Source organism: Phalacrocorax aristotelis, chromosome 4 (assembly GCF_949628215.1).
Source record: "Phalacrocorax aristotelis chromosome 4, bGulAri2.1, whole genome shotgun sequence".
In the NCBI taxonomy this organism is placed as follows: domain Eukaryota; kingdom Metazoa; phylum Chordata; class Aves; order Suliformes; family Phalacrocoracidae; genus Phalacrocorax; species Phalacrocorax aristotelis.
Window position 1 is genome coordinate 81,133,117 of NC_134279.1, and position 22,290 is coordinate 81,155,406.

At 57.2% G+C, this 22,290-nt stretch overlaps 2 protein-coding genes across 8 annotated transcripts in view; one reads left to right on the top strand and one right to left on the bottom strand.

The window, feature by feature from the left end:
* Window positions 1-2,244: 2,244 nt before the first annotated feature.
* MAVS (mitochondrial antiviral signaling protein) lies at window positions 2,245-11,605 on the bottom strand. Of its 4 annotated transcripts, none has more exons than XM_075092225.1 (7): window positions 11,581-11,605; window positions 9,537-9,666; window positions 9,242-9,416; window positions 8,629-8,861; window positions 7,559-8,228; window positions 6,799-6,953; window positions 2,245-6,234 (listed from the first exon to the last, which is right to left on the bottom strand). In XM_075092225.1, exons 2-7 carry the CDS (start codon window positions 9,651-9,653, stop codon window positions 5,560-5,562), a joined length of 2,025 nt encoding a protein of 674 aa, XP_074948326.1. In that variant the 5' UTR covers window positions 9,654-9,666; window positions 11,581-11,605; the 3' UTR covers window positions 2,245-5,559. The 4 variants fall into 4 exon arrangements, with proteins under 4 accessions (XP_074948326.1, XP_074948327.1, XP_074948323.1 ...); XM_075092226.1 differs by lacking the exon at window positions 11,581-11,605 and adding an exon at window positions 10,217-10,299 and having other exon boundaries at window positions 8,629-8,822; XM_075092222.1 differs by lacking the exon at window positions 11,581-11,605 and adding an exon at window positions 10,217-10,299.
* PTPRA (protein tyrosine phosphatase receptor type A) overlaps window positions 10,601-22,290 on the top strand; it is a 133,967-nt gene continuing 122,277 nt past the window's right edge. For 2 of the 4 annotated variants that reach the window (XM_075092218.1, XM_075092219.1), the window contains exon 1: window positions 10,601-10,945. The gene's annotated coding sequence lies outside the window, so the exon portion shown is untranslated. The remainder of the gene's footprint in view (window positions 10,946-22,290) is intronic. The other 2 variants (XM_075092220.1, XM_075092221.1) reach the window with 2 other exon arrangements.

A 22,290-nucleotide genomic window follows, 5' to 3' on the forward strand; every position in this document is an offset into this window, starting at 1 on the left:
GCAGCATCTGCCCAGCAGTGGCAGGATCGAGGCAAGCACAAAGAGGGGTGCCAGCACGGACAAACGGGATGGCGTTCAAAGGGAAAACCGGCTCCCAGGCTATCTTATGGCAAAACACCTCCTGGTATAATGCGATGGAGGTTCCCAGGCGGGATGTTAATGTATGTCTAATGATCCCAGAGCATGGCCAAGCATGTAACCGCTGCCAGTGACCCATGGGGCTCTTCACCTCTACCCCGTTAATGTCAGCTCACCACAATCCTCGGGCATTAATTAGATGCCAAAGGGATAAGGAAACAGCGGTCAGAAAAAGGTGTAATAATTTCAGTAAGAATTTGCTGAATTCTGGTTGCTAGGGTGAAGAAAGGGCGAAGGGATCAGTCAGATGTAGTCTGCATGATGTTAATATCCTGTTGGGCAAATGCAGGAAGCAGATAAATGGGGTTGGTGCTGGTAAGAGATAAAGCATAACATCTCTGAATAAAAATAACCCTTCTTTATAAAAGCATTGCCTTCATTTTGTTGAAAAACCAACTCACCAAGCTTCGCTGCCTGCAGCTCAGAGCGCCGCCAACCCTGAGCCCCGACCGCCTTTCCTGTGCCGGGGCCCTGAGTCAAGAGCTCGAGCCCTTCATGCGCAGGACCCCAGGATCTGATTCAACCAGGTGGTCTGGATCGCGGAGGAAGAAGCGTGAGCAGTGCGCCGGGCTCGGTGTGCACGGTCCAGCTTCTCCCAGTCGCCCTGCTGGCTCCCAGCAGTCTGCACCTCAGACCTCTGCTTAAACACCTTCAGCGGATTTAAGTTCTCTTCTGAGACCTTGCGCAGTTCCCCTTTGGCAGCCACAGCATTCTGAGGAGACGACTTCTGCAGCTACATGCTGCGTCGAGAATCACTCTGCCCTCATTCGTCCTCAAGCTGCGGTCAGGGCTTCCTCTAGACCAGGACCCAGGCCTGCTCCAAAACAAGGTCTGGAAGCTGTCCCCAGTCCTGCCTGCCTCTTCCCTAATGGGACTGACGGCCACGTCTTCCCATGGCACGGCCAGCAGCGCCCTGCAAAGCAACGCTTTCATAAACCTCTCACTTCTTGAGACCGCGGCGCGGATCCAGGCATTGCCACGAGCAGCTGACAGGGTTTTACCAGCCCCTTCCAGCAGAGCAGTGTGGGCGGCCAGGCTGAATCCCAGAATGGCGGGGGTTGGAAGGGGCCTCTGGAGCTCATCCCGTCCCACCCCCTGCTGGAGCAGGCACCCCCAGAGCAGGGGCACAGGGCCGCGTCCAGGCGGGGTGTGAATGTCTCCAGGGAAGGGACCCCACAGCCTCTCTGGGCAGCCTGTGCCCCTGCTCTGGCACCCGCACAGGGAAGGGGTTTGTCCTCCTGTTCAGGTGGAACTTCCCGTGTTCCAGCTTGTGCCCGTGGCCCCTTGGCCTGGCGTTGGGCACCGCTGAAAAGAGCCCGGCCCCATCCCCCTGACACCCGCCCTTCAGGTATTTATAGGCATTGATGAGATCCGCCCTCAGCCTTCTCTTCTCCAGGCTGAACAAACCCAGGTCTCTCAGCCTTTCCTCATAAGGAAGATATTCCAGTCAATGCTTTCCATGCCCAACACACAACCCCGAAGGCCAAAGAGAGGGTTTTACAGAACCAGAGGCGGGCCGAGGAGGAGGAAGAGGCGAGGAAGCCAAATTCCCAGGAGACGGTTCTCGATACATTAGAACAGGCTGTCCAGAGAGGTGGGGGAGTCCCCGTCCCTGGGGGGGTTCAAACAGCTTGTAGATGTGGCACTTGGGACATGGTTTAGGAGGCCTGGGGGTGTTGGGTTGGCGGTTCGACTTGGTGATCCCAGAGGTCCTTCCCAACCTTAAAGATTCCATGATGTGCAGGCAAGGGTTCTCCAAGAAACCCAAACGCAGCTCCACGGTGAGGGAAACGCTCCAACTCCTGCAGATGGAGCCCCCTGAAATTACACCTGGCAGAAGTTGTATAAAGAGCCTTCTCTAAAAGCCCCCAGCATCTCCAGGGGGAAAAGCGAGGTGCAGGAACAGCAGCGATGCACCCCAGGGAAGGCAGAGGGCGGCTCTTTGGGCCCTTCCCTGCAGCCTCCGTGCCCGGAGCAATTCCTTCGCAGTTCGGGGATTTAATTTGTCTGCCAGCTTCGATGTGAAAACTCAGTCCACAGAGGCTTCAAAAGCTGAGCTCCAGCCCCCCCATCCTACAAACACACACAGCAACCTTGCAAGTTGAGTATGAAGTGGCAAATAATTTTATTCTATAGTTAGTAAATGGCATTTTTTCTTTTCTAAAAGATTGCAGGGAGGCAGTTCCCTCCCACAGGTTCACCTGCTGATTATGCTTTTAAAGTGCTGCATCATAACTGTGAAAATACACCCAGTCTTCTGCATGTTCACAGCAGAAAACTGAACGTGCGCTTTTATTGAGCCTGAAGGAGCGAGAAATCGGCTGTTTCGCATGAGCAATTCAACGCAAAAAGGCAAAGCGTACAAGCCGTTGCTAAAAAGTAGCGGGAAAATACGTGAAGAATTTTGCAGGCAAGTAAAGCACGAGAGAAGAGGGCCTTGGTGCGGATGCTGCTGGTTTGGGATCTCACACGTCCTCCGAATCACGCAGAAATCACATGGAGAAGGCACGCACCCCCTCGCTGTAACGCATTTTGGGCTGGATCCTGCCGTGTGGTTATGCAGGCGCATGGAATCTGCTTTATGATACGCAGCCTGCTTTATTTCAGTGCCGTATTCAGTTGTAAACATGACCCTTTTACGAAGGTGTTAGGATTTGGGGAGGTTTCTGTACCTACTGCATGTAGAGAGCAATTCTTAGCACTGGAAACTGCAGCTTTCCCAGGGATGTGATGGGTCTCTATGAAGGGAAAATTACAAAACCTGAGGGAAAAAAACAGCTTCCAGGGGATGACTGATGGGGAACCCCGGGTTCTCCCTACTCACAGGGGGGTTTTGGGCAAGTACCATGTTACCTTCAGCCGGCTGAGCATGAGCCAGCAGTGCCCAGGTGGCCAAGGAGGCCACCAGCCCCCGGGCTTGTGTCAGCCCTGGTGTGGCCAGCAGGAGCCGGGCAGGGATGGGGCCCCTGTGCTCGGCCCTGGGGAGGCCCCACCTCGAGTGCTGGGCTCAGGTTTGGGCCCCTCGGGACAAGAAGGGCCTTGAGGGGCTGGAGCGTGTCCAGAGAAGGGCAGCGGGGCTGGGGCAGGGTCTGGAGCACAAGTGTGCTGGGGGGCGGCTGAGGGGGCTGGGGGGGTTTAGCCTGGAGAAGAGGGGGCTGAGGGGAGCCCTTCTCGCTCTCTGCAGCTGCCTGAGAGGGGCTGGAGTGAGGGGGGGGTCGGTCTCTGCTCCCAAGTCACCAGTGACAGGACGAGAGGGAACGGCCTCAGGCTGCGTCAGGGGAGGTTTAGGTTGGAGATGAGGGAAAATGCCTTCCCTGCCAGAGGGGTCAGGCCCTGGCACAGGCTGCCCAGAGAGGTGGGGGAGTCACCGTCCCTGGGGGGGTTCAAACACCGTGCAGACGTGGCACTTCAGGTGCCCTGGGCAGTTGGTTGGACTTGGTAATCTTAGAGGTCTTTTCCAACTTTAATGATTCTACAGTTCTATGACCTCCAAACGGGGAGAGCATTCCCCATGTTCCCTCTCCCAGCAGAGGAGGTTGAGGGTGTTTAAAGGCACTGTCCCGTCCTCTTACAGGCAAAGCGCCGGGCACCGAGCAAGCAACGAACACCTCCCCGCTCACCTGCAGAGCAGCCCTGCCGCATCAAAATCAGCACCTCACTATCATGTAGATTTATTGTTCTTATCATTTAAGGGAGGCACTTCTTGCATTTGGGCAAAGGGAAGGCATCAGGAGGGACAAGCAGCCCCTCGCCCCGCTGTGGGGCTGACAGACCCTTCCCACTGCGGACCGAGCTCCCAACACAACAGCTGCACCGCCCCCCTGCCAGCAGGAGGGCTGTTATTTTGGGAAGCTGTGCCGAACGGCAGGAATCCGGGGGGAATAAATTACTGGACACAGTAAAGGAAGGAAGAAGCACCAGCCTGGATTAGGAGCACAGCCCAGCTGTCAGCACCAGGCCACTGCAGCGGTTTAAAGCCCACGGCATCCTTGCGGGCTCGCAGGATTCAAACTGTGCCAGCCTTCTGCGGTGCGGATCCACCAGCGGATCGCCAAGCGTTCGGCCCAGCCCTGCCTCCTGCCACAGCTCCCCTCCTACCCACCCCCAGCAAATCTTGCGGGGCAGGAACACCTGAAAGCCTGCGCTTAAAAAAAAAAAAAAAACAAACAAGAAAACCTCTAGCTGCAATAACCCTCTAACTACAAAAAAAGAACAAGTACTTTTGTTACTTCTGTGTCCCCATGCTTTCAGGAGGGAGCAGAGACTGCGAACAACCCGCGGCTGCACCGACCAGCACAGGCAGCGTGGCTTGGGGTCACTAAGCTCTGCCCAGAGCTAGAGCCACGTGCTGACAGCGGCTGAGCAGGGCTGCTTCTGCCCCCGAGAGCCGCCCAGGGCAGGGACGAGCTGGGGAGATTTATTTGGGTGTGAGGATTTTATCTTAGAAATCTTGCAGTCCAATCCCCTCATGCTCCAAGCTGATCCCCAGGGATAGCAAGGAAATTATGGGCTGCAGTTTTAAACAGGACCTTCAAGATCACCCAGAGGATCTCAACCGCCCGGTACGGCCTCCCCGCAGCACACAGAGCCGATCCTCTTTGTGTCCCAGCCTGGGCACAAGTTCCCCCATATCCCTCTCCCAGAGCACCAGGTATGGGGAAAGGCGTGAACTACATCTGCCTCTGAGCCAGGCTCTAAAAACACAGCCTGAAGATCAAAGACCCCCAACAATCCTGCACGGGACCTTAGTGCTGGTACTGCGTGAAATATTCCTCTTAAAGCACAGTCCCCCTTTCCCTGGCTGGAAGGGGGTGAAATGAGGTTGATTATCGAGAAAACTGCTTAGATGCGGCTCTTTCCTGACCCTCAGCTTCATCCCCAGGGTGTCGGTGCTGCACTGAGTAAGGCAAATTTGACGTGAGGCGCTCGCTGAAGGCTGCTGCGCAGACCCTCAGGCAAGCTGAGATGAGCAGAGCCAAAAAACTGAGCTCCTCTTTTACAGGACGTCTGCAAAACCTCTTGTCACTGCACTGCCTGGAGGGACCCGGGCTCACCCTTCAGACCACCAGAACGTGTTTCCCTGGGGCCTCCTGGGACCAAACAAGGAAGATGTGGAGAATCACCAAGAGAACTTTCTTCTTTGACTCAAGGGCTTACTTCCTGAACGAGACCCTCTCTATGGGTGTTAAAGAAGTCTACAGGCAAGAAGGTGGTTGGGAAATGGTGGGGGAACAGACCCAAACCCAACAGTATCACGCAACCAAGGCTTCTTCTAGCAAAACTTTCCAGAAAGAGATTTAACAACACCCCTACCGTGTCCCCCCCGCGGCTGTTCTTCAGGCTTCAAACGTGTCGACCAAATTCCTGCGATGAGGAGAAATCGCCTCGGGGCTGAGCGACAGTCGCAGCATCCCACCCACTCTATTTCTGCAGTCGAGCGTACACCAGAAACGCGGCAGCTGAAATCAGGGCGATGCCCACAGCTGGGATGATGTACGGCAGGGACGGTCCGTTGCTGTCCCCTGGAGGGGCCGTGGCCTGAGACAAGCTGGTCTCAGTGCCACGCACCCTGCTAGAGTCAAAAATCGGGGAGCTTCCAAGCGGACGGGCTCTATCTTGGAACTCGCTGCCTGCCCCAAGCTGGGTGCTGGGGGAATGCTCCACGTGGACCTCGTGGGTGCCCAGGGAGGTGTTGTCGCAGCTCGCAGGCGGGTGGGAGTTTCTGCTTCCTTCAGCTGCCTTCTCTGCCCTAGTGTCTTCATGAGCCCCTGGAGCCGGGCATCCCGACAGCACTTCTCCTGAGCTCGAGCTATCTGTGCTCACCAGGAGCGGGTCGCTGCTGAAGGTGAGGCTATCGGACAGCCCGGAACAGGGGTTGCTGGGCCCCTGAGTGCTTGGGCATCTGCTGGCTGCCTCCAGCCCCTCCCCAGTCACGGAGAGGAGGATGCCCGGCTTGCTGAGCTCCACATCCCTCTCCACGTTGCTGCAAGGAATCCAGATGCTTGTTGCAGAGCTCACCTGGGAGGCCATCCTCCTAGACGTGCCTTCAAAGCTTCCTGCAGCAGGTGGGAGAGGGTCCGCTGAGGCCGGGAGCACCTTTGGGAGACAAGAGGGGCTGGGTGCCACAGGGAGCATCCATTTGGCCTGGTCTCGGGCACCCACGGCACGCGACGAGCTGACTTTGGTGCTTAACCACCACATCTCCAGCCATGAACAGCGAGGTTGGGTCACAGGCGACTCCTGTGGCTGGGGGGCTGAGCAGGGCAGGGAGGTGCTGGGGCTCTGGGGAGCCCTTGGGATTTGGGAAAGGCATGGGAAGGGCTCTGGGGAGCCTTTGGGATCTGGGTGAGGCACAGGAATGAAGGAGGGAGAGACAACCAGTGAGGAGAGGGGTGGAAACAGGCACCTGGACGCCAGGAGACTGACTGGCAATTCAAGGAAGGGGAAATAAGGAGTCAAAGCCCAACAAACCTTGGCTCCCTTTTCCATGCTCCAAAATACAGCATCCAGACGGAGATGTGAACACAGTGTGTGTGGGGGAAAGCCCCAAATAAACTCGCTACCAGCTCAAAATCTTACACTGCAGCAGAAAACCTCCTGACCGGGGAAGTTCACAAGGACCTGAACGAAGCGCAAGTGGCAACAAGAAAGGTCACCTACTTTCTCCTTTGTCAGCGTGGAGGGGGTGCTGCTGCCCATCTTCCCCACCAGCAGGTTTTCCTCTTGTACTGGAGGCTTCAAGGAGTCGTCGCAGGATGGGGAAGCGTCTCCGGGTGCAGGAGTAGCCACCGGGGTAGCTGTTTCCATCCAAGTAGCTGTCAGGGAGGAAACAAAATGTATTGCCTTAATCAAGAGACCTAAAAGGTAAGTTTTGCTCTTCCTCAAGGATGCTGCAACAGGATACTCGCAGAGCTGAGGGAGCGGGGTGGCCCCAGGCTGCCGAAATGGGGAGTGCAGATGCTCAACTGGGGTGTTTCACAAGGCAAATAAAGCAAGTGCCTCTGCCCGGTCCTGGTCAGGATGCAGTGCCAAAATACAGCGAGTAACAACTGGAGAGAAAACCAGAGGAAAACAAGCAGCCGGGCTGGATTTCCACACAGCCCAACCTTGCCCCCTTCCTGGAGGTGGTCACTGCGGCCCAGGAGGTGGGTGACAGCAGCACAGAGAGCCATTCTCTACACCTCCGTGAGCACTCACGGGCCACAGAGGCAGGGGTGTATCAACAGGTGTATCAACAGCTACAGCTACCACTGTTCTTTGGGGGATCCCCATGGCCTCCTGGCAGGGCCCTACCCCACACCTCCACCTTCTCTGCCACCCTCCATTCTCACCATCAAGCAGGACGGGCATCTGCCTGCAGCTTCAGCCCCGCTCCCTGTCAGCACGGTGGCTACACGGAACTGCTGGGAAGGAAACCCACCTTCATCTCCTCCGTGCTGCTGCAGCATCCCGACCCGTTTCTGCTCTGCATCGAACTGCTGCTGTATGAGGAGGGGGCTGCGCACATCCACGAAGCTGCCTGGGGGCTCACCAGGCCCGGAGCCAGGCACAGCATGGCTTTTTAGAAGTGAGTCTGGGAGCTGCGGCCCCCCACTGCGAGCGGTCTCCTCCGGCCCCCCAGTGCGAGCGGTCTCCTCCGGCCCTCCAGTGCGAGCGGTCTCCTCCGGCCCTCCAGTGCGAGCGGTCTCCTCCGGCCTCGGGCGTGACTCGGTGGAGATGTAAAAGTCCTCTTCAGGTTCGTTCCTGGGCTGCTGGAGGCTGCAAGGGGCAGCCACGTCCCTCAGCGGAAGAGACCTGCCCAGACCCAAGGCCGGCGCGCCGCGGTGCAGGTGGTTGGCGTTCCCAAAACACCCGTTGTCCACACACACCGGGTGCTTCTGGTGGCTCAGCCAGTCCCGGCCCTGCGCTGGGGGGGTGGCCAGTGGCATGGCCACGCTGGCTGTCCCGGGGGTCCCCACTGCCACCTGCACTGCCTCGATGGGATGCGGGAGATGCCCCTCTCCGCCACGCTCATCGCTCGCTCTGTCACAGACTGAGCTCCCAGGCAGAGGCGGCTGGGGAGTCTCATGCTCCAGAAGTTTTTTTGGGAGCTGGAAGGAAATGAGCTATGTTAAATCTCTGTTTCAGGATGAGGGGATTTAGGACCATTGGGGTGCCCCAAACCCTGACCCGGTGACCCACATGAGCCTGGTGATGAAGGGAGTCTCTCCTTGGCACCCCACTCACAGGAGGTCTGCAGGGGTGCGGGGGCTGCGGAGGGGAGCCTGGACTAACAGAGCGAACCCTGCGCTCCCATCCATGGAGGAAAAGCAGGAAAGGGGAGCAGTTACAGGGCCACGTGCAGGCTATAAGTTAACAGATGCAGCAAACATGCAGCAGAGATTGGCAGTGAGAGGCTGCTTGGGGTGTCCCTGAAGGAGCCTGGCCCTACCATGAGCTCCCTACACCCAAGGGACCTCTGCGTCTATGTCTGACGCATGCCCCACTCACCGATTCCTGCACCGGGGCTCTGGCGTCCAGGTCCTTGCTTGTGGTGGTGGCAGCACCAGGCAGGAGAGGTGGATGGCTGATGACTGGTGGCTCTCGGCATGGCTGCTCGGCCAACGCACCGCCCGGAGCAGGGCTTGGCCTCGGGGATGGCGCCTGGGCACCGATGGAGGAGACGGTGGGACAGGCATCGCTGGCTGCAGGAGGGAGGGAGGCAGTGGCGGGCGCCGGGGGACCTGGAGGAGCCAAGGCAGTTTTTGAGCGGGGACATCAGGGGAAAAGCCGATGAGGCAGAGGCTGAGTGTGGGGCCGGGGCAGCCCCTCACACACCCTTACTCTGTCCCCACATCGGCCAAGCCCTTCACTCATCTTTCCATCTCTCCCCCGGGTGAGAAACCCAGACCACTGCCGACCCAAGCACCTTCGAACAAGGACCCTGCTGTCCCCGGCACGTCACCGGGGTGAGGGACACCCCTGGGGATGGTCACATACACCCCCGGACCCCTGCAAAGCCAGCGCAGGGACAGAGCCCAGCTAATTGGCGGGCACCAGGAGACGTGGTTCCCATCTCCACCAGACCCCCGAAGCAGCGCTCAGGGACAGCGAGGCTACATACGAGCTTGCCAAGAGTCATATACGTGCTGCAGCTCGTCGGCCAGGTGACCTGCGTTGTTCTGGCGCAGCGCGTCGATGAGATCCAGCACCCAGCCCTGCCGGCACTTCAGGTGCTGATAAAACTTATAGACGGTCGCCTGGCTCCCCCGTGTTTCCTCCCGGGCGTGAAGTTCATCCTAAATAAAACACACAGCAGATCTAAAGGAGGCTCTGGCTTAGAGGGAAGGCAGATATACGTTGCCTGAGCTATATGTTGGGGAAGAAGCTCAGCAGGACTTGGGAAAGCAGGGAATTACTCTGTCGGCATCGGTCAGGCAGCTCAGGGAATCGGCCAGCGACGCCACACGGATGTTCCTGAAATTCTTGAGGTTTTTCAGAATGTAGTCGTACACTTTGTCTTCGGCAAAACCCATCCTGGCTCAGCACCTGCCGGGGAGCAGAGAGAGAGAGAGGGTGGCTTAACGTGAGCACAGGGGCTGCTCGAATGCTGGGCCTTTCTACAGGAGCCTGAGGTTTCCCAGCAGTGCCGGGCCCAGCCTCGCTGGGGCCGAGATGGACGCGGGGGGAAATCCCGGGTGGAAAACACACCAAAGCAGAACCACTCGGGCTGAAGCCGGACTCTGGGCCCGGCTCCTGGCTCCTGCCTGTGCTCGCCCGGGGGGCCCGGCCCTCGCCACACGCCCGTGGGGCCGGGTCCCGCCGTGCCAGGGAGGGCCGCAGCTGGGTCCCGCTCCCTCCCGCGGCGCCGCGGCATGGCGGAGGGAGCGCGGCGAGGCAGGGAAATGGCAGCCCGGGAGGGGCAGACACGACGGCGGCGGCGGCGGCGGCAGCAGCAGCAGCAGCACCCCCGACCCGCCCGCCCGGGCAGAGCCCCGCCGCTCCCCAGGGGGGCGCTGGGGAACTTCGTGCTTGCAGCTAAACCCGCACACCCCGGTCCGGGCCCGCCACCACCCCCCGCCCGCAGCAGCCCCGCTACCTGCGCCCGATCGCCGCCGCCCTGCGCCCCGGGGCACCGGCCCGCCCCGCCCATCACCCGCTTCTCGCCGCCGCTGATTGGCCGCCACCTACGCCCATCGCGGTGATGGACAGGCGCTGTGAGGGTACGGGTGCTGGGGGTGGGGGTATGTCCCCCCGCCCGCCCGCTCCTCCCCGGGGCCGGCCGCGACCGAATGGCGGGGCGGTGCCGCGGCCCCATCCCGGCCGTCACCTTGCGGATGAGCGGAGCGGAGCGGGACAGGGACGCGTCCTGCACCGGCAGGTGGCGGCAGAGTAACGGGAACCTCCCCCTACTACCCGGGGCAGCGGGCGAGGGAGCCGGCTGGCCCCGCCCTTCTCCCCGCCCCTCACGGCCCCGCCCCGTCCCTGTCAGCGCAGCGCGCCCTGCATGGAGCCGCACCATGGCGGCGGCGGCGGGAGCGGGCGGGCGGCTGTGGGGCCGCCGCTGAGGGCCGGCAGCTCGGCGGCGGGGCGCTGAGGGCCGGCGGCGCCGCCCCACCGCCCTCCCCGTCTCCCCTTCTTTCCCCTTTTTCCCTTTACTCTCCCCAAAACCTGACCCTCCCTCTCCCCCGCGCCCTCCCCCGGCGCGGCGTCCATGGTGGCGGCCGCTCCGCCGCGGCCTCGCACCGGAGCGCTTGGGCGGCGGCGAGAAGATCGGCGAGGAGGGAAGGAGCGGGCACGGCCCGGCGCCGGCCCCGCCGCCACGCAGGTGGGTGAGCGGCCGCCCGGCGGGGGCGGGAGTGGGTCCGGGGTGCAGGGGGGACCCACGCGTGTCCGCGGCCTCTGCGTGGGCCGGCCCGGCGTGGGGTGGCGTGTGTATGTGGGGGCGTGTGTGTCCCAAGACATCGCCGTGTGTTTTAGTAATAATAATAATGATAATAACAATTACAATTGGATGGGGGGGTGTGAACTTTCACGCGTGGGGCCGCGGCGGCCCATGGTCCCGCCCCGCACCCGGCGGGCAGGCCGCAGGCAGACCCCACGGTTTGCGGCAGCCTCCTCCCCGCCAGCCTCACCAATCCCGGCCACAGGAGGGCCGTGGGGCCCGTGGGCGTCGGCACCCGGGACAGCCCTGGGCGCCGGCGCTGTGCCCTGCTCCGTGGGTGAGCGACACACCGGCCGCGCTCAGCCCGACCCACGGCCGCCCCGGCGGCTCCTGGGGACATACGGCTCATATTCGGCAGGGGTGCGCCGCCCTGGCGGGCCCACGGCCCGGCTGCCGCCCAGCGCCGGCCTTCGGGGAGATGCTCCGCGTTGGAGGGGACCCCCCCTCCTCTCCGCGGGGTCCCAGCGCTGCGTCCCCTCCTCGCCGGCGTCTCCGCGCGTCCCAAACGGGAACGTTACCGGCTGCCGCGCTCCGGGCACTCCCACGCTCGGGCAGAGGCGTCCTCCCTCCTCGGCCAGCGCCTGCTTATTTCTGATCTTGGATGTCATCAAGGGTGGAAAATGTGACAGGAAGGAAGGGAGGCTTTTTTTCCTTCTGCTAAATATGGACTGACATTAAAATCCAAATACTATCGTGAAAGGAATCCCAGCCCCTGTTTGTCAGAGGAGAGAAAAAACGATGTTTTCTGGCTTTTCAGCTGCGAGGTTCCAGCTGGGAAGTTTCGCAAGGAGCGGTGGGGTCCTTGCCGAGAGCCTCAGGAATTTACTTTGCTCGTTCACAGGATGCTCTCCGCAGTGTAGTATGCTAAAAAAATTAGTCATCCCTTCTCTGCCTGGCTGTGGCCGGGGGGAGCTGGCTGTGAGCATGCAGGGGGCTTGGAAAATATTTAGGGGTATTTTTCCTCTCCCTTCTAGAAATGAAAGGGGCTCAGGCCAATAAAACTGCAGCCCCAGCCAGAGATTTTCATCCTTCTTTATTTTAATCCCTGTTGCTGCAGCAGCCGATGGCAGGGAAGGAGGTGCAGAGGGTGGCTGCAGCCAGTGCAGGGAGCCGCCGGGCTTGCGAGGAGGATTTTTGTCTGTCTCCGTCAGGAATCAGATGCAAACTCATGCCGTTATTCCCACGGTGAGGTTGGGAAACCAGCTTGATGCGGGGCTATGGGGTGAGGAACGGGACCCCTGGGACGGTCGCGGCGCTGCTGGCTCCCCCGACGGCCTCTGTTGTGGCTGAGCCAGGGTGGTTTTTTTGGGGGTCGGTCACAGACCATGGCTTTGCCAGGAGCCAGGGGTGCTGTGTGACAGAGACGTGGTGGCTGTGCCAGGCAGAAAATGGGCGCTGCCGTGTTCCCCTTCCACGTATTCTTCTCCATCCCTGTTGCAGAGCTTTTTGGGGGGCCGTCGGTGGGCAGCACCGGGACATTCGCCCAATCCTTATAAAAACAGTTTGTTAAGGCAGTGGGGGGACACTGGGAGGTGCCGAAACCCCTTTCCGGGGACATTGCTGGCCTGGCGTTGGCACGGCTGTATTGTTTTGGAGCTAATATGATACATAGCTCTGCTTTTCTGAAATGTCACTCGCGAATAACTGATGCTTTGTGCGGATCCGTGATGCTGGTCCGAGTCCAATGTCAACATCCTTGTGGAAGAGTAGTTTGAGTTCCCTCTCTCCCCATCTCCTCCTGCCGACGACCTACATCTGTTCTGCTCCAACCCTGCGTGCCTGCAGCAGGACAGCAGGTCCCGGTGCGGCGGGAAGGGCGCAGGCTCCTTACTGCCCTGGGTAAGGCCGTGCCGAGCTTCAGCCGGGTGGTCGCGGTCTGTGCAACGCCTCGAAACACCGGGGAGCGTGGGGTGGGTGATTTCAGGTGGGATGGAGCACGCGTAAGGTGTGTGTCGTACCATGAGTGGGACAGCAGGCGCAAGGTGCTGGCTGGTGCTTTATTCCTGGGGTTACACGGGAAGGGGGTCAGCCCTCGTGGCCGCTTTCTGGGCTCCCTCGCAAATCGCACTTTCTTCTTGAAATAAAACAAATCCCCGGGCTTTCCTGTCGTGGTGGAAATGATTCAAAGGCAACCAGGTCCGTAAGTGTCTCCGAAGCCTGCGGACAGGAAGAAACACTAGAGCGAAGAGGTAGGAAATGTCCGCATTTATAGCAGTGGGCTGATTCATCTCCCTGCCCTTAACTCTTTCCCTCCTGCTTTTGGTGAGATCTGGCTGGTTTGCTTCCAGGCTCGGAGGCCGAGGAGGATATTGCCAGCTCTCCTCTCGCTGGGATGCAAAATAAACGCTGGGATTTTGTACGTTGTGTTTACGTGGTTTGGGGTGGAAAAGGAGAGGGCTGCTGGGGGTGTGCGGCTATCCTGTTCGGATAACCGGCACGTCGGCAGTCACGTTAGGAAGGATTAATATTTAATATATGGGGTATGAACCATTGTGCTTGATCACTATCTGAAAGGCTTAGGAAGACATCTACCAATAAGCAAGTGATTCCCAAACTGTCCAGAATGATTTCTTCCATCCTCGGGAAGAATCATCCTCGAGAATCGTTCTCTGCTCCTCGGGAGCAGCTGGCCCTGGATATTGCTAGAAGCTGGCCTGATCCTGTTCTTCCTGATGTCTCCAGACTTTGTAAGTGGGTAAAGTGGCTTTCATCACAAGTGCTTTCTTCTCATTAGACTCGCAAAAAACGCTGCAAACCCTTTTCTCAGGTCCAGCTCGGGTGGCTGTACCGTGAGCCATAGCACCTGGCCATGCTTGAAGCTTCTGTCTGTAGCCAGACCTTGTGGCAATCGTGCCTCGGGCTCTGCAGATGCCATCGCTGTCACTTGCACCGGCCTGGCCACGAGCCCAGGGCCGGCTCGTTCCTACCCTTCTCCAGCCAAAGTCTTTTGGAGACCTTGAATTTCATCTGCGGTCCTGGAAACCCTTGTGACAGAGGTGCTGCTTCCCACATCAGCCTCCATAGGGGTATTCTTTTAGCAGCATAAGCTGTTGTACAGCAAAGTGGGGGCTGCGCCTCAGGGTTGGGCGCCGCTGTCTTCGCGCAGGGAGGAGGTGATGGTGGGGGTAGCATCGTGGTGCACAAATAACCTGTCTTCGCCGCATGTGTCCTGCAGGACGGAGCCTGACCGGTGCCGTACAACTGCCATCAGCGGGGCTGAGCCGGTTCCAGGCCAGGAAGCGGGGATCTCGTCGTGACTCTGGTGGGGCTACCGGGCTTCGTCTAGATATGAGGGTTGAGTCTTTGCCTTGGGAAACCCTGCTTTAGGTGCCTGCATCCCCCTTCCTCCCTGCCCTGAGTCAAAACTCGCCTGGCTGAATGTGTCAGCTGTGGCCGCCGAAGCCGCTTGTGTGCTGCGGTTACACCCATGGTGCTGCTGCGTTTGTGGTGGCTGCAGTGCTGGTGGTGGAGGTTGGAACAACTGAGCGTGGGTGGGGTTTTGGTGTGTCGATGGCGTAGGAGATCCTGGTGGCTGCTGTAACAGGTGTGGAGGTTTGAAATTTTTTTTAAAATGGGGTGGGTGCTGCTTTTTCCCCAAAACATGCGTGGGGAAAGGCCCCTTTTATTCCATGTGCAAACAGATCACTTGCTGAGGTAGTGAGCCCACTTTATTCCAGGATAATTTGTTGACCTAATTCCTTCCTGTTGAAGCAACTCCATTTTGCGTGGAATAATTAGTACTAATTTGGACCTGGGATGGAAAACGCGAGTCCTCTGACCTGAGAAGAGTAGACAAGAGCATAACCTCTGCCTCTCCTGCATGAGTCAGGTCGCGCCATCCCATCCCATCCCTCCTCTTAAAGCAAAATTAAAGCCTGCACCTGAGACCAAACATCCCAGGTTGGTAGGAGGAGGCAGTGGACGGAGGTGTCACCGATTTTAAGCCTTTGGCTGCTGTGGGGAGCCGAGGACACCTGCGGTGAGGGGGGATGGACCACCACCTCCTTCTGTCTTGGCTAATGACGAGGAACAAGTAAACAAAACCGTTCCCATCGTGCTGATGTGAAAAGCTGCTTCTGAGCCAGTCTGGCCTGTCAGTGTATTCCTGGCGCCCCGGCCAAGTACTTGAGACCTTTTTATTGCCGTGACGAGGACTTCCACATCCTGCCCCTCAGTCTAACTCGAGCCGCGGCTATTTTCTGGTCCTTCCGGGAAGGCATCCCTGTTCTCCCTTCCTTTGCGTAACGAAGGGAAGCCAGTGCAATTCCTTCTCTCCCCTGAATCCCCACGTGTTTGAAGAAGGGGCCTTCCGGGCTTCCCCGGCATTTACCTGGAAAGCACAAGGTGAGTTATGGCGCGAAGGTCCCGTCTCACAGCCGCCTCTCCTCAGTGCTGGTAGGTTCGTCCGTTTTGCGGCGGGGGCGGTGAGCGCCGAGGCCACGGCCTCATTTTCCAGAGCGCCTCTGCAGGCCAAGCCCTGGAGGTGGTGGAAAAGGGGCATGTCTAGCCTGGAAATCCCAGCTGGCAGGAGCTGTGCTGCGAGCGAGACGGGCTTCCCAGTGTCTGGGTGCCCGACTGCTGAAAACCTTGGCTGATGGACGCTACCTGCCTGCAGGCTTAGATGGGGAGCCTTAAGACCCATATTCACAACTTGGGGGGCCAAACCCCTCTCTGATGCCCCAAGCTGGATGAATGAAGCATGTTGGAGGCTGATCGCAGAGGTGCTGCGGCAGCATACCAGTCTTAAAAACAGAGTTTGGCGTGTTCGAGCTTGTAGGTTTTGTGCATCTGAGTTAAGTAATCGGTGACAGGAAACCTTGATTCAGGTGTGAGCAGTGAATCAATCGACGCTGGGTTGCTCTGCGGCTGAGCCACCCCCCTCGGGATGATTGCCTCCCCACATCATGCCTGAGGTTTCGAAATAACCGCTCTGAGTTACAACTGTTCTGATGATCTAAAACCCAGGGGTTTAGCTTCCTTCGGTCTCCACCCCGTCGGCAGTGACCTTGCTCTGGGGCTGCTGAGAGAGCAGCAGATGTTCCTGCTCTGACTGCTGGAAGTAGGATGTCGCCCTGGGTCTGTGCCCAGATGCTCTCCTCTGAGAAGCTGGGGATCTTCTGACCAGAAGGGTTTCCCCAAAACTCAGCCATCCTTGCTTGTCTTCTGCGCATCTTCTGCCCCTGTGACTCTTAGCATACGGCCTGGTGTGCTCATCTCCTGCTTTGGTTGACAGGGTAGCGGGAGGAGCGGCGATCAGAGGTGATGTGACCTAGGTGGACTAGGTGGGGCTTTTTGGGGTGTTGCAGCCCGTGGGATGCTGACAATAGCTGCAACGAAGCGGTTCTGCCATAGTGGTGGGCTTCTGGGTACTTGCAAACCAAGAAGCAGGTCCTCCTCTAACCCCTGGGGCTGTCTGGGGTCCGTCCCTCGCTTGCAACCCTGCGTTTGCAGAGTTGGTGTCTCTATTCATACTCTGGGGATTTCAAACACTTCATTCACAACCTGTGGCTGGTTAAGGGCTGATATCACTCATTTGTGTCAGTAAATTACATCATGGTGGGTATCAGAGCGCTCTGCAGCCAGGAAATGTGCTCCTGGTCTCAACGTGCGTTGCAGCCAGCTCAAAATCCTGCTTGCTCCTGGTCGGGCATCTCTTACTTCACCCTATGAAACAGCCATCTAGGCCTTGTGAGCCTTCAGGTGAGCACTGAGGTGATAACCCATGGTGGGAGGATCTCAGCAGAGGTCTTGATCACCCTGGGGAAGGTTCCCTGGTTACTCATCTTTATTTGAATAAAACAAAAACTACAGGAAAGTGAGGAGCTGCATTGACCTGGAGGTCTGTCCACTTTGTGTGGTGAGACGCCGGCTATAGCCGTGCTTACTCCGTCTGTGGAAGAGGCTGCGATGCCCATTGCAGACCCAGCCCCTGACCAGGGGCAGGAGGAGGAACGGAGGTGGAGGGAGCCACAACCTGCCCATGCAGCGAAATGGGGTGGTGGGGGAAAAGGCAGCGGGGGGCTGGTGACCCGAGGGGCTTGGCTAAACCCGGCAGGCAGGAGGGACAGATACTGCAGTTGTGGTGCTGGTAGAGGTTTCTAAAAGGCAGAAACTCTCCAGTAAGTAAATCTCACTGAGTAAGAGGAGAAATATGAAGAACAGGATTTGCTTTTTTTTTTTTTTAATAAAAAAAAGGACATTTTAGTGGTTTATGAAGATTCCAGCAGTGCTCTGGGAAAGGGCAGCCTCTTGTTCCAGGCACCGCGTGGCCAGCACGGGGATGTCCTGGCTCTCAACCTGAAGGTTTTGAGGTACCATAAATTTTTTCTCGTGATAGCGCACAGCAGGCCAGCATGCAAAACTGTCCTGCTGCTTTACAATTTGAATAATGTTTTTATCATGCCAGCAGATAATCATCTCACTTTTGTTCCAGAAGCGAAGCTCTTATGGATATGTTTGAGAAGCCTGAAAATAAACATATTCACATGTGTTTTCCAGTGTTGCTCAACACGTGGTGCATCTCAGCGCCGCTGGATTTCGCTCTCTCGCAAACTGGCCAGCCTGGAGTACAAAGGCTCAGAAGTATAACTTTAGGCCTGCTCTCAGATGCGCATGTACATATTTAGTTAGTCTCTAACTGGAAGTACAGACTTACCCTTCCCTTGTTTCTCTGCGTGGCTCGATCAGAAGGGCAGTGGTTTAGCCTATCTGCCGCTGCCTGGATGCTACCACTTCACGTCCATCTCCTAGAAGACGCTAATGCCATCCACGCTCAGCCTGAAGGATGAATGAGAGATGAGTTAGAAATGAATAAATAAATTGGAAAGCATGGATAATCCTCAAGATTTTCTCCTGAGGAAGCTTTAAACCTATTTGGCTACAGACAGAGAGATGTTTTTAATCCTGGTCGCTGTGTAGAATTTGCACTCTCATTCTGGTGGCGGGGTGGGCATGCCAGGCGGGATCTTTGGTTGACTCGGTGGCAGCAGCTTGTTTTCAGACACTCTGCTAGCTGGCAGTCTGTCGCTGGGATTAGAGAGGTTGCATTATGTGGTAAGGTTATCCAGGAGTATCTGGAGAAGAAACGGGGTGGCTGCTTTCGTGGCTAGTGCAGTTTGGCTTTGCAGTTTTGCAAATAAAGTTTTATTACTTTTTAATTCTGCTTCGCTCCATCCTTCAAAATCTTTCTGCCAGGTAGTGGCCTCCAACAGCTTAATTTGTGGATCCCTAATTTTTTTTCCATCATTTTAACCCTTTGAGAAATGTAGTGTATGCAGACTGCTCAGCTGAGCCTCCAGAGAGGCTGACCAACCCTCTGGCTGCATCAGCATCTTTCACCCCGGGGCCCTCCAGCGTGTTAAGGTGGCTCAGAGGGTCACCAAAGCATCCCCATCCCTCTCGGTCGTCCCTGGGAGGGTCCCTGCAGGAGGTCGTGTCCCTCGCCAGCCCTGCAGGGGAGCTTGGAATGATACAGGTGTAAAAGTGGTGCTGCAGGCGTGCTTTCATAAAGGTGGTAGGTCTCTCGGTTTGCCCAAGAGAGGCTGTGTAGACATCTGAGTATCTGGTATTGCTCTGGCGTCCGTGTCCTATCCCCTGCGTGATGGAGGATTTAGTCTTTCCCTTCCCTGAGATGTGTTAAACTCAGCTCGGTGCATGTGCGGAGGTAGTTGTCTTTTTTCCAGGATACAGCAAATTTGGGGGGGCGGGGGGTGTTTGAGTTTACATAACTTCCCATATGTTGCCCTCTTCATGTTGAAACACAGGGATAGATTGTGAAATGCTGGGAGCTGCTTTAAAAGAAGATCCCCTTAGCTGGATCTCAGCCTGTCTGTGGCAAGAAAAGAGGAACCCAGGAGCCCTCTGTCCCTGTTTTCTCCCCCATACAGCTGAGCGAGCAGCGTGGGACGGAGCACCCGACACTGCCCTGTTGCCTGACACTGTGATGCCCCTCCCGGACCAGGGCACGGGGAGCCATCAGCAGGCTGGGGAGCAGCCATGTCCTGTTTGGAGGGGCAGTGGGTTCTCTGTGGAGGTGCTGCAGCTCCAGCGTCTTTTCCTGCAAGCCCTCTCCCCTTTTCCAAAGCTCCTGCATTCCCTACAGTGTGTCTCTGCTCAGCAGAGAGGTTGGTGTTTTCCATGGAGCCTTAACTCGGTGTTAGTGGAACCTTTTGGCTGAACCTGATCCCACTGGGTATTGCCTGGCCTCTGTTCCCATGTAGATCGAGGGGGTCTGAGGACACTTGGCGAGGATTCTCTGGGACACAAGCCTGGCAGCTGGTAGGAGATTCACAGCTCTTGTTCACTGCAAGCTTGAGAGAAGCCATTCGCCTACCTGCCTGGCTTGTTTCTGCTCATCATTTTTGATGATATTTTGATGATATATATATTTTGTAGATATGATGCTGCCAGAGTTTTCACTCTGCCTCTGCTGAATAATGCCGCAGCACGTAATGAGGGTGTCTGAAAACATCCATTCCCTCTCCAACCCCGCTGGAGCAAAGCCGAGAATCTCAGCCTCCAAACAACCTCCCCCTTTGAACTTTAAGGTTGGGAAACTGCGTTTTACTCTGAAAGCTGCTCTGCCTCCAGTGGATGGAGAACGAGGAAGCATGGGCACACGTGTTTGGGAGAGGTGGAAAGTCCTGGGGGGGTAAAAGTGCTTCGGAGATGAGCCAGGCAGGTCTGGTGAGAGCTGGGTGGAAACTTCAGCCAGGGCTCCTGGGCAGCCAAGCAGCCTCAGCAGCGACAGGAAAGCTGAGCTCCCCAGCATCCAAGCCCAGGAACTGACCTATTCAGTGTTGGGTTTTTTTGAAGTTACTGCAAGGTCATGACTGGTTTTAGGAAGCTGAGGGCTTCGCAGTTGCCCAATACTTGCTCGGCTTCTTTCGGATGACTTACTTGGAATGATTTGATTTTTTACAGAGTGGATTTAGAGTTGCTGACATGGGGTCTTTGGAAATCAGTGTGTTTAGCTGCCGTGGAAAGATGTGGCATGGCAAGTGGTATTGCAAACTGTTCCTAAATGCTGCGAGGAGGGCTGAGGTCCCAGCGAGGCTTAGGGATGGTGGCGTTGTTAAAGGCGACCGATCCCCAGGCGTGCTGGCAGCCTTCAAGCAGTGTGGTGGGCTAAAAGATTAAACTTGTAGTTTAATCAGTTTAAGCTGGCATTGCTCCCCAAAACAGGTTCCTGCCTGTGGTCCGGGGTGCCCAGGTGTGGAGGGGGGAGATCTCACCCACAGGCAGCTTGGCTCCATTTCGGAGAGAATTGTTAAAATCCTGTTTTGCAGTGTTTACGAATTCCTCCTCTAATGGGACTCGCAGTGCGGCTTCTTGCAGAGCTGTTAGCGTGGGGAGGGTGTCGCGGTGTGTTTATGAGGGAATTCTTTCATGGCCATTCAGTGCCCCGTTCGTTGAGAAACCTGACACGGATTTAAGGGGATTTAGGTTTCATGGAGGCCTGTCTGACGAAATGCCACCCGCTTGCGTTGTCGGAGGTATCGCTGTCCAGCTGGGATTGCCTCTTTACGTTTGGTGTTGCGTGTTTCTTCCCATGCCCCTTCATTAAGGTGATGTAGTTACAGAAATACGAGTAATTAACAAAAAAAGGACAGGGGCGGTAGCGCAGCAGCCAGCTTCCACGGCGGCGTGCATGTTTTTCCCCAGTTTGCAGTTCCAGCGCTTCGGAAGGATCGTCTTGGGGCACCTCAGCCATGCTCGTCACAGCTGTGACCAGTCCCATCCTACAGCAGGCACTTCCCGTGTAACTTCGGCTGTTCCCAGTGGTCCCAGTGGTTGTGGCAGCATGTGGGGTGTCCCCACCCCAACGCCCGAGTGCAGGCAGGCTCCCAGCCCTGCCAGAAACCCTGCTGGCAGCAGATCCCAAGCCTGGGGGAAGGAAGAAGGCTGCTGCTTCTACCTTTCCCTCCCCCCGCCCCCATTTTGCCTGTTACTGTAATCATTGCAGATATTTTAAAGCATTGCTCGAGCTTTGCCTGCGCTAACAGGACTGGCCTGTTGGTGCAGGGCATTTGCAGGAGGATTATTTTGTGGTTTAGGTGACAAGTTGCAGCTCAGCCCCTTTGGGATGCTTTGACTTGACACTCGACAAGGTCAGCCTCCCGAGCGAGCGCCTGCCATCCGGAGCTCAGTCCTTTGTGTCCCTCCTGCAGTTTGAGTCTGGGATAGGGCAGCATGAAAGGTTTTTTTGGGAAAAAAAAAAAGTCTCTTTTCAGCCCTGATCTCCCTGCAGCCTGAAATGTTTCCACCCAGCTGCCTCCCTGCACCAGCACCTCCGATGGCGAGCATCTGCAGCATGGCAAAGCCTCCGGCACAGGGGAGGTGGGCTTCAGGCTGCGGCAGTGTAAGGGGTTTTTTCTCCTGTCCTTTGGTCCAAGGCACCGGAAGCAGTTTGCCCCTGGCACCTAGATGCCAGGGGCAGCGTGAGAAGCAGGCTGCAGGACTGTTTCACGCGGGCAGAGGATGTGTTTTCCCCCCGACATCATCCTGTGAGAGTGGTGCCATCAGCAGCCCCTTCCCAGCGGCCAAGGGCCTGCCCTGCTCCCCATCCCATCCCCTGGGAAGTGGGGCGCCGGAGGGTTAGGAGTGGGAGCGGGTGCTAAGCTGCGCTCGTGGGTTTACTTTCACTTGAGATTCTTCATCATGTGTTTCCATGCAGCGTGGCGAGGAGTTGGAAAATTTTCCTTGTTTTTGAACGTGAAAGTGTTGCACCTGGCTGTGGGGTTGGAGCCTTGATTCGGGGATTGAGCAGGTGCACCATGAGCAGCAGGGACGCAGGCTTCCCTCCAGCAGTGCTGCAGCCTCTTGTCTGGGGGCAATCAAAGTTCAGGCATGGGGTTCAGTCAGTTTTGGTGGGTTTTTGGGGGGCTTTTGGAGAGCAAATGCTACATTGAACCCTGGGAGACAGAACGGCCTCCGACACCGGCGGTGGCATGAGCTGTCGTTGGGACTCGGGCTACCAACATACATCTTTGATGGGCCAGCTCTCAGGTAACAGTGGCTTTTCTCAAAGGTACAGAGGTGTTTTGTGTCCCTCCCAAATGAAGCTCTTCCAGTGACCCTGCTGTAGCTCTTTGATGTTCTTCAGCCAGTTCTCAAGCATCTCTGCCCCAGTTTATCCATGGTCACTCGATGTGCATTTACAAATGCCCCCGTCAAACCGTAGTGTTGGATGTTACGTTAGGATCGATTTTCCTCGTTGCTGATAGTTT

Excerpts from the sequence above, each read along its gene's own strand:
- MAVS (XM_075092225.1), bottom strand. The coding sequence starts at position 9,653 with ATGGGTTTTGCCGAAGACAAAGTGTACGACTACATTCTGAAAAACCTC. Across the intron at positions 8,862-9,241 it reads ATATGACTCTTGGCAAGCTC|GTCCCCCGGCGCCCGCCACT; the intron begins GTATGTAGCCTC and ends TGGCTCCTCCAG. Across the intron at positions 6,235-6,798 it reads CCACGCTGACAAAGGAGAAA|GTGCTCCCGGCCTCAGCGGA; the intron begins GTAGGTGACCTT and ends TGTCTCCCAAAG.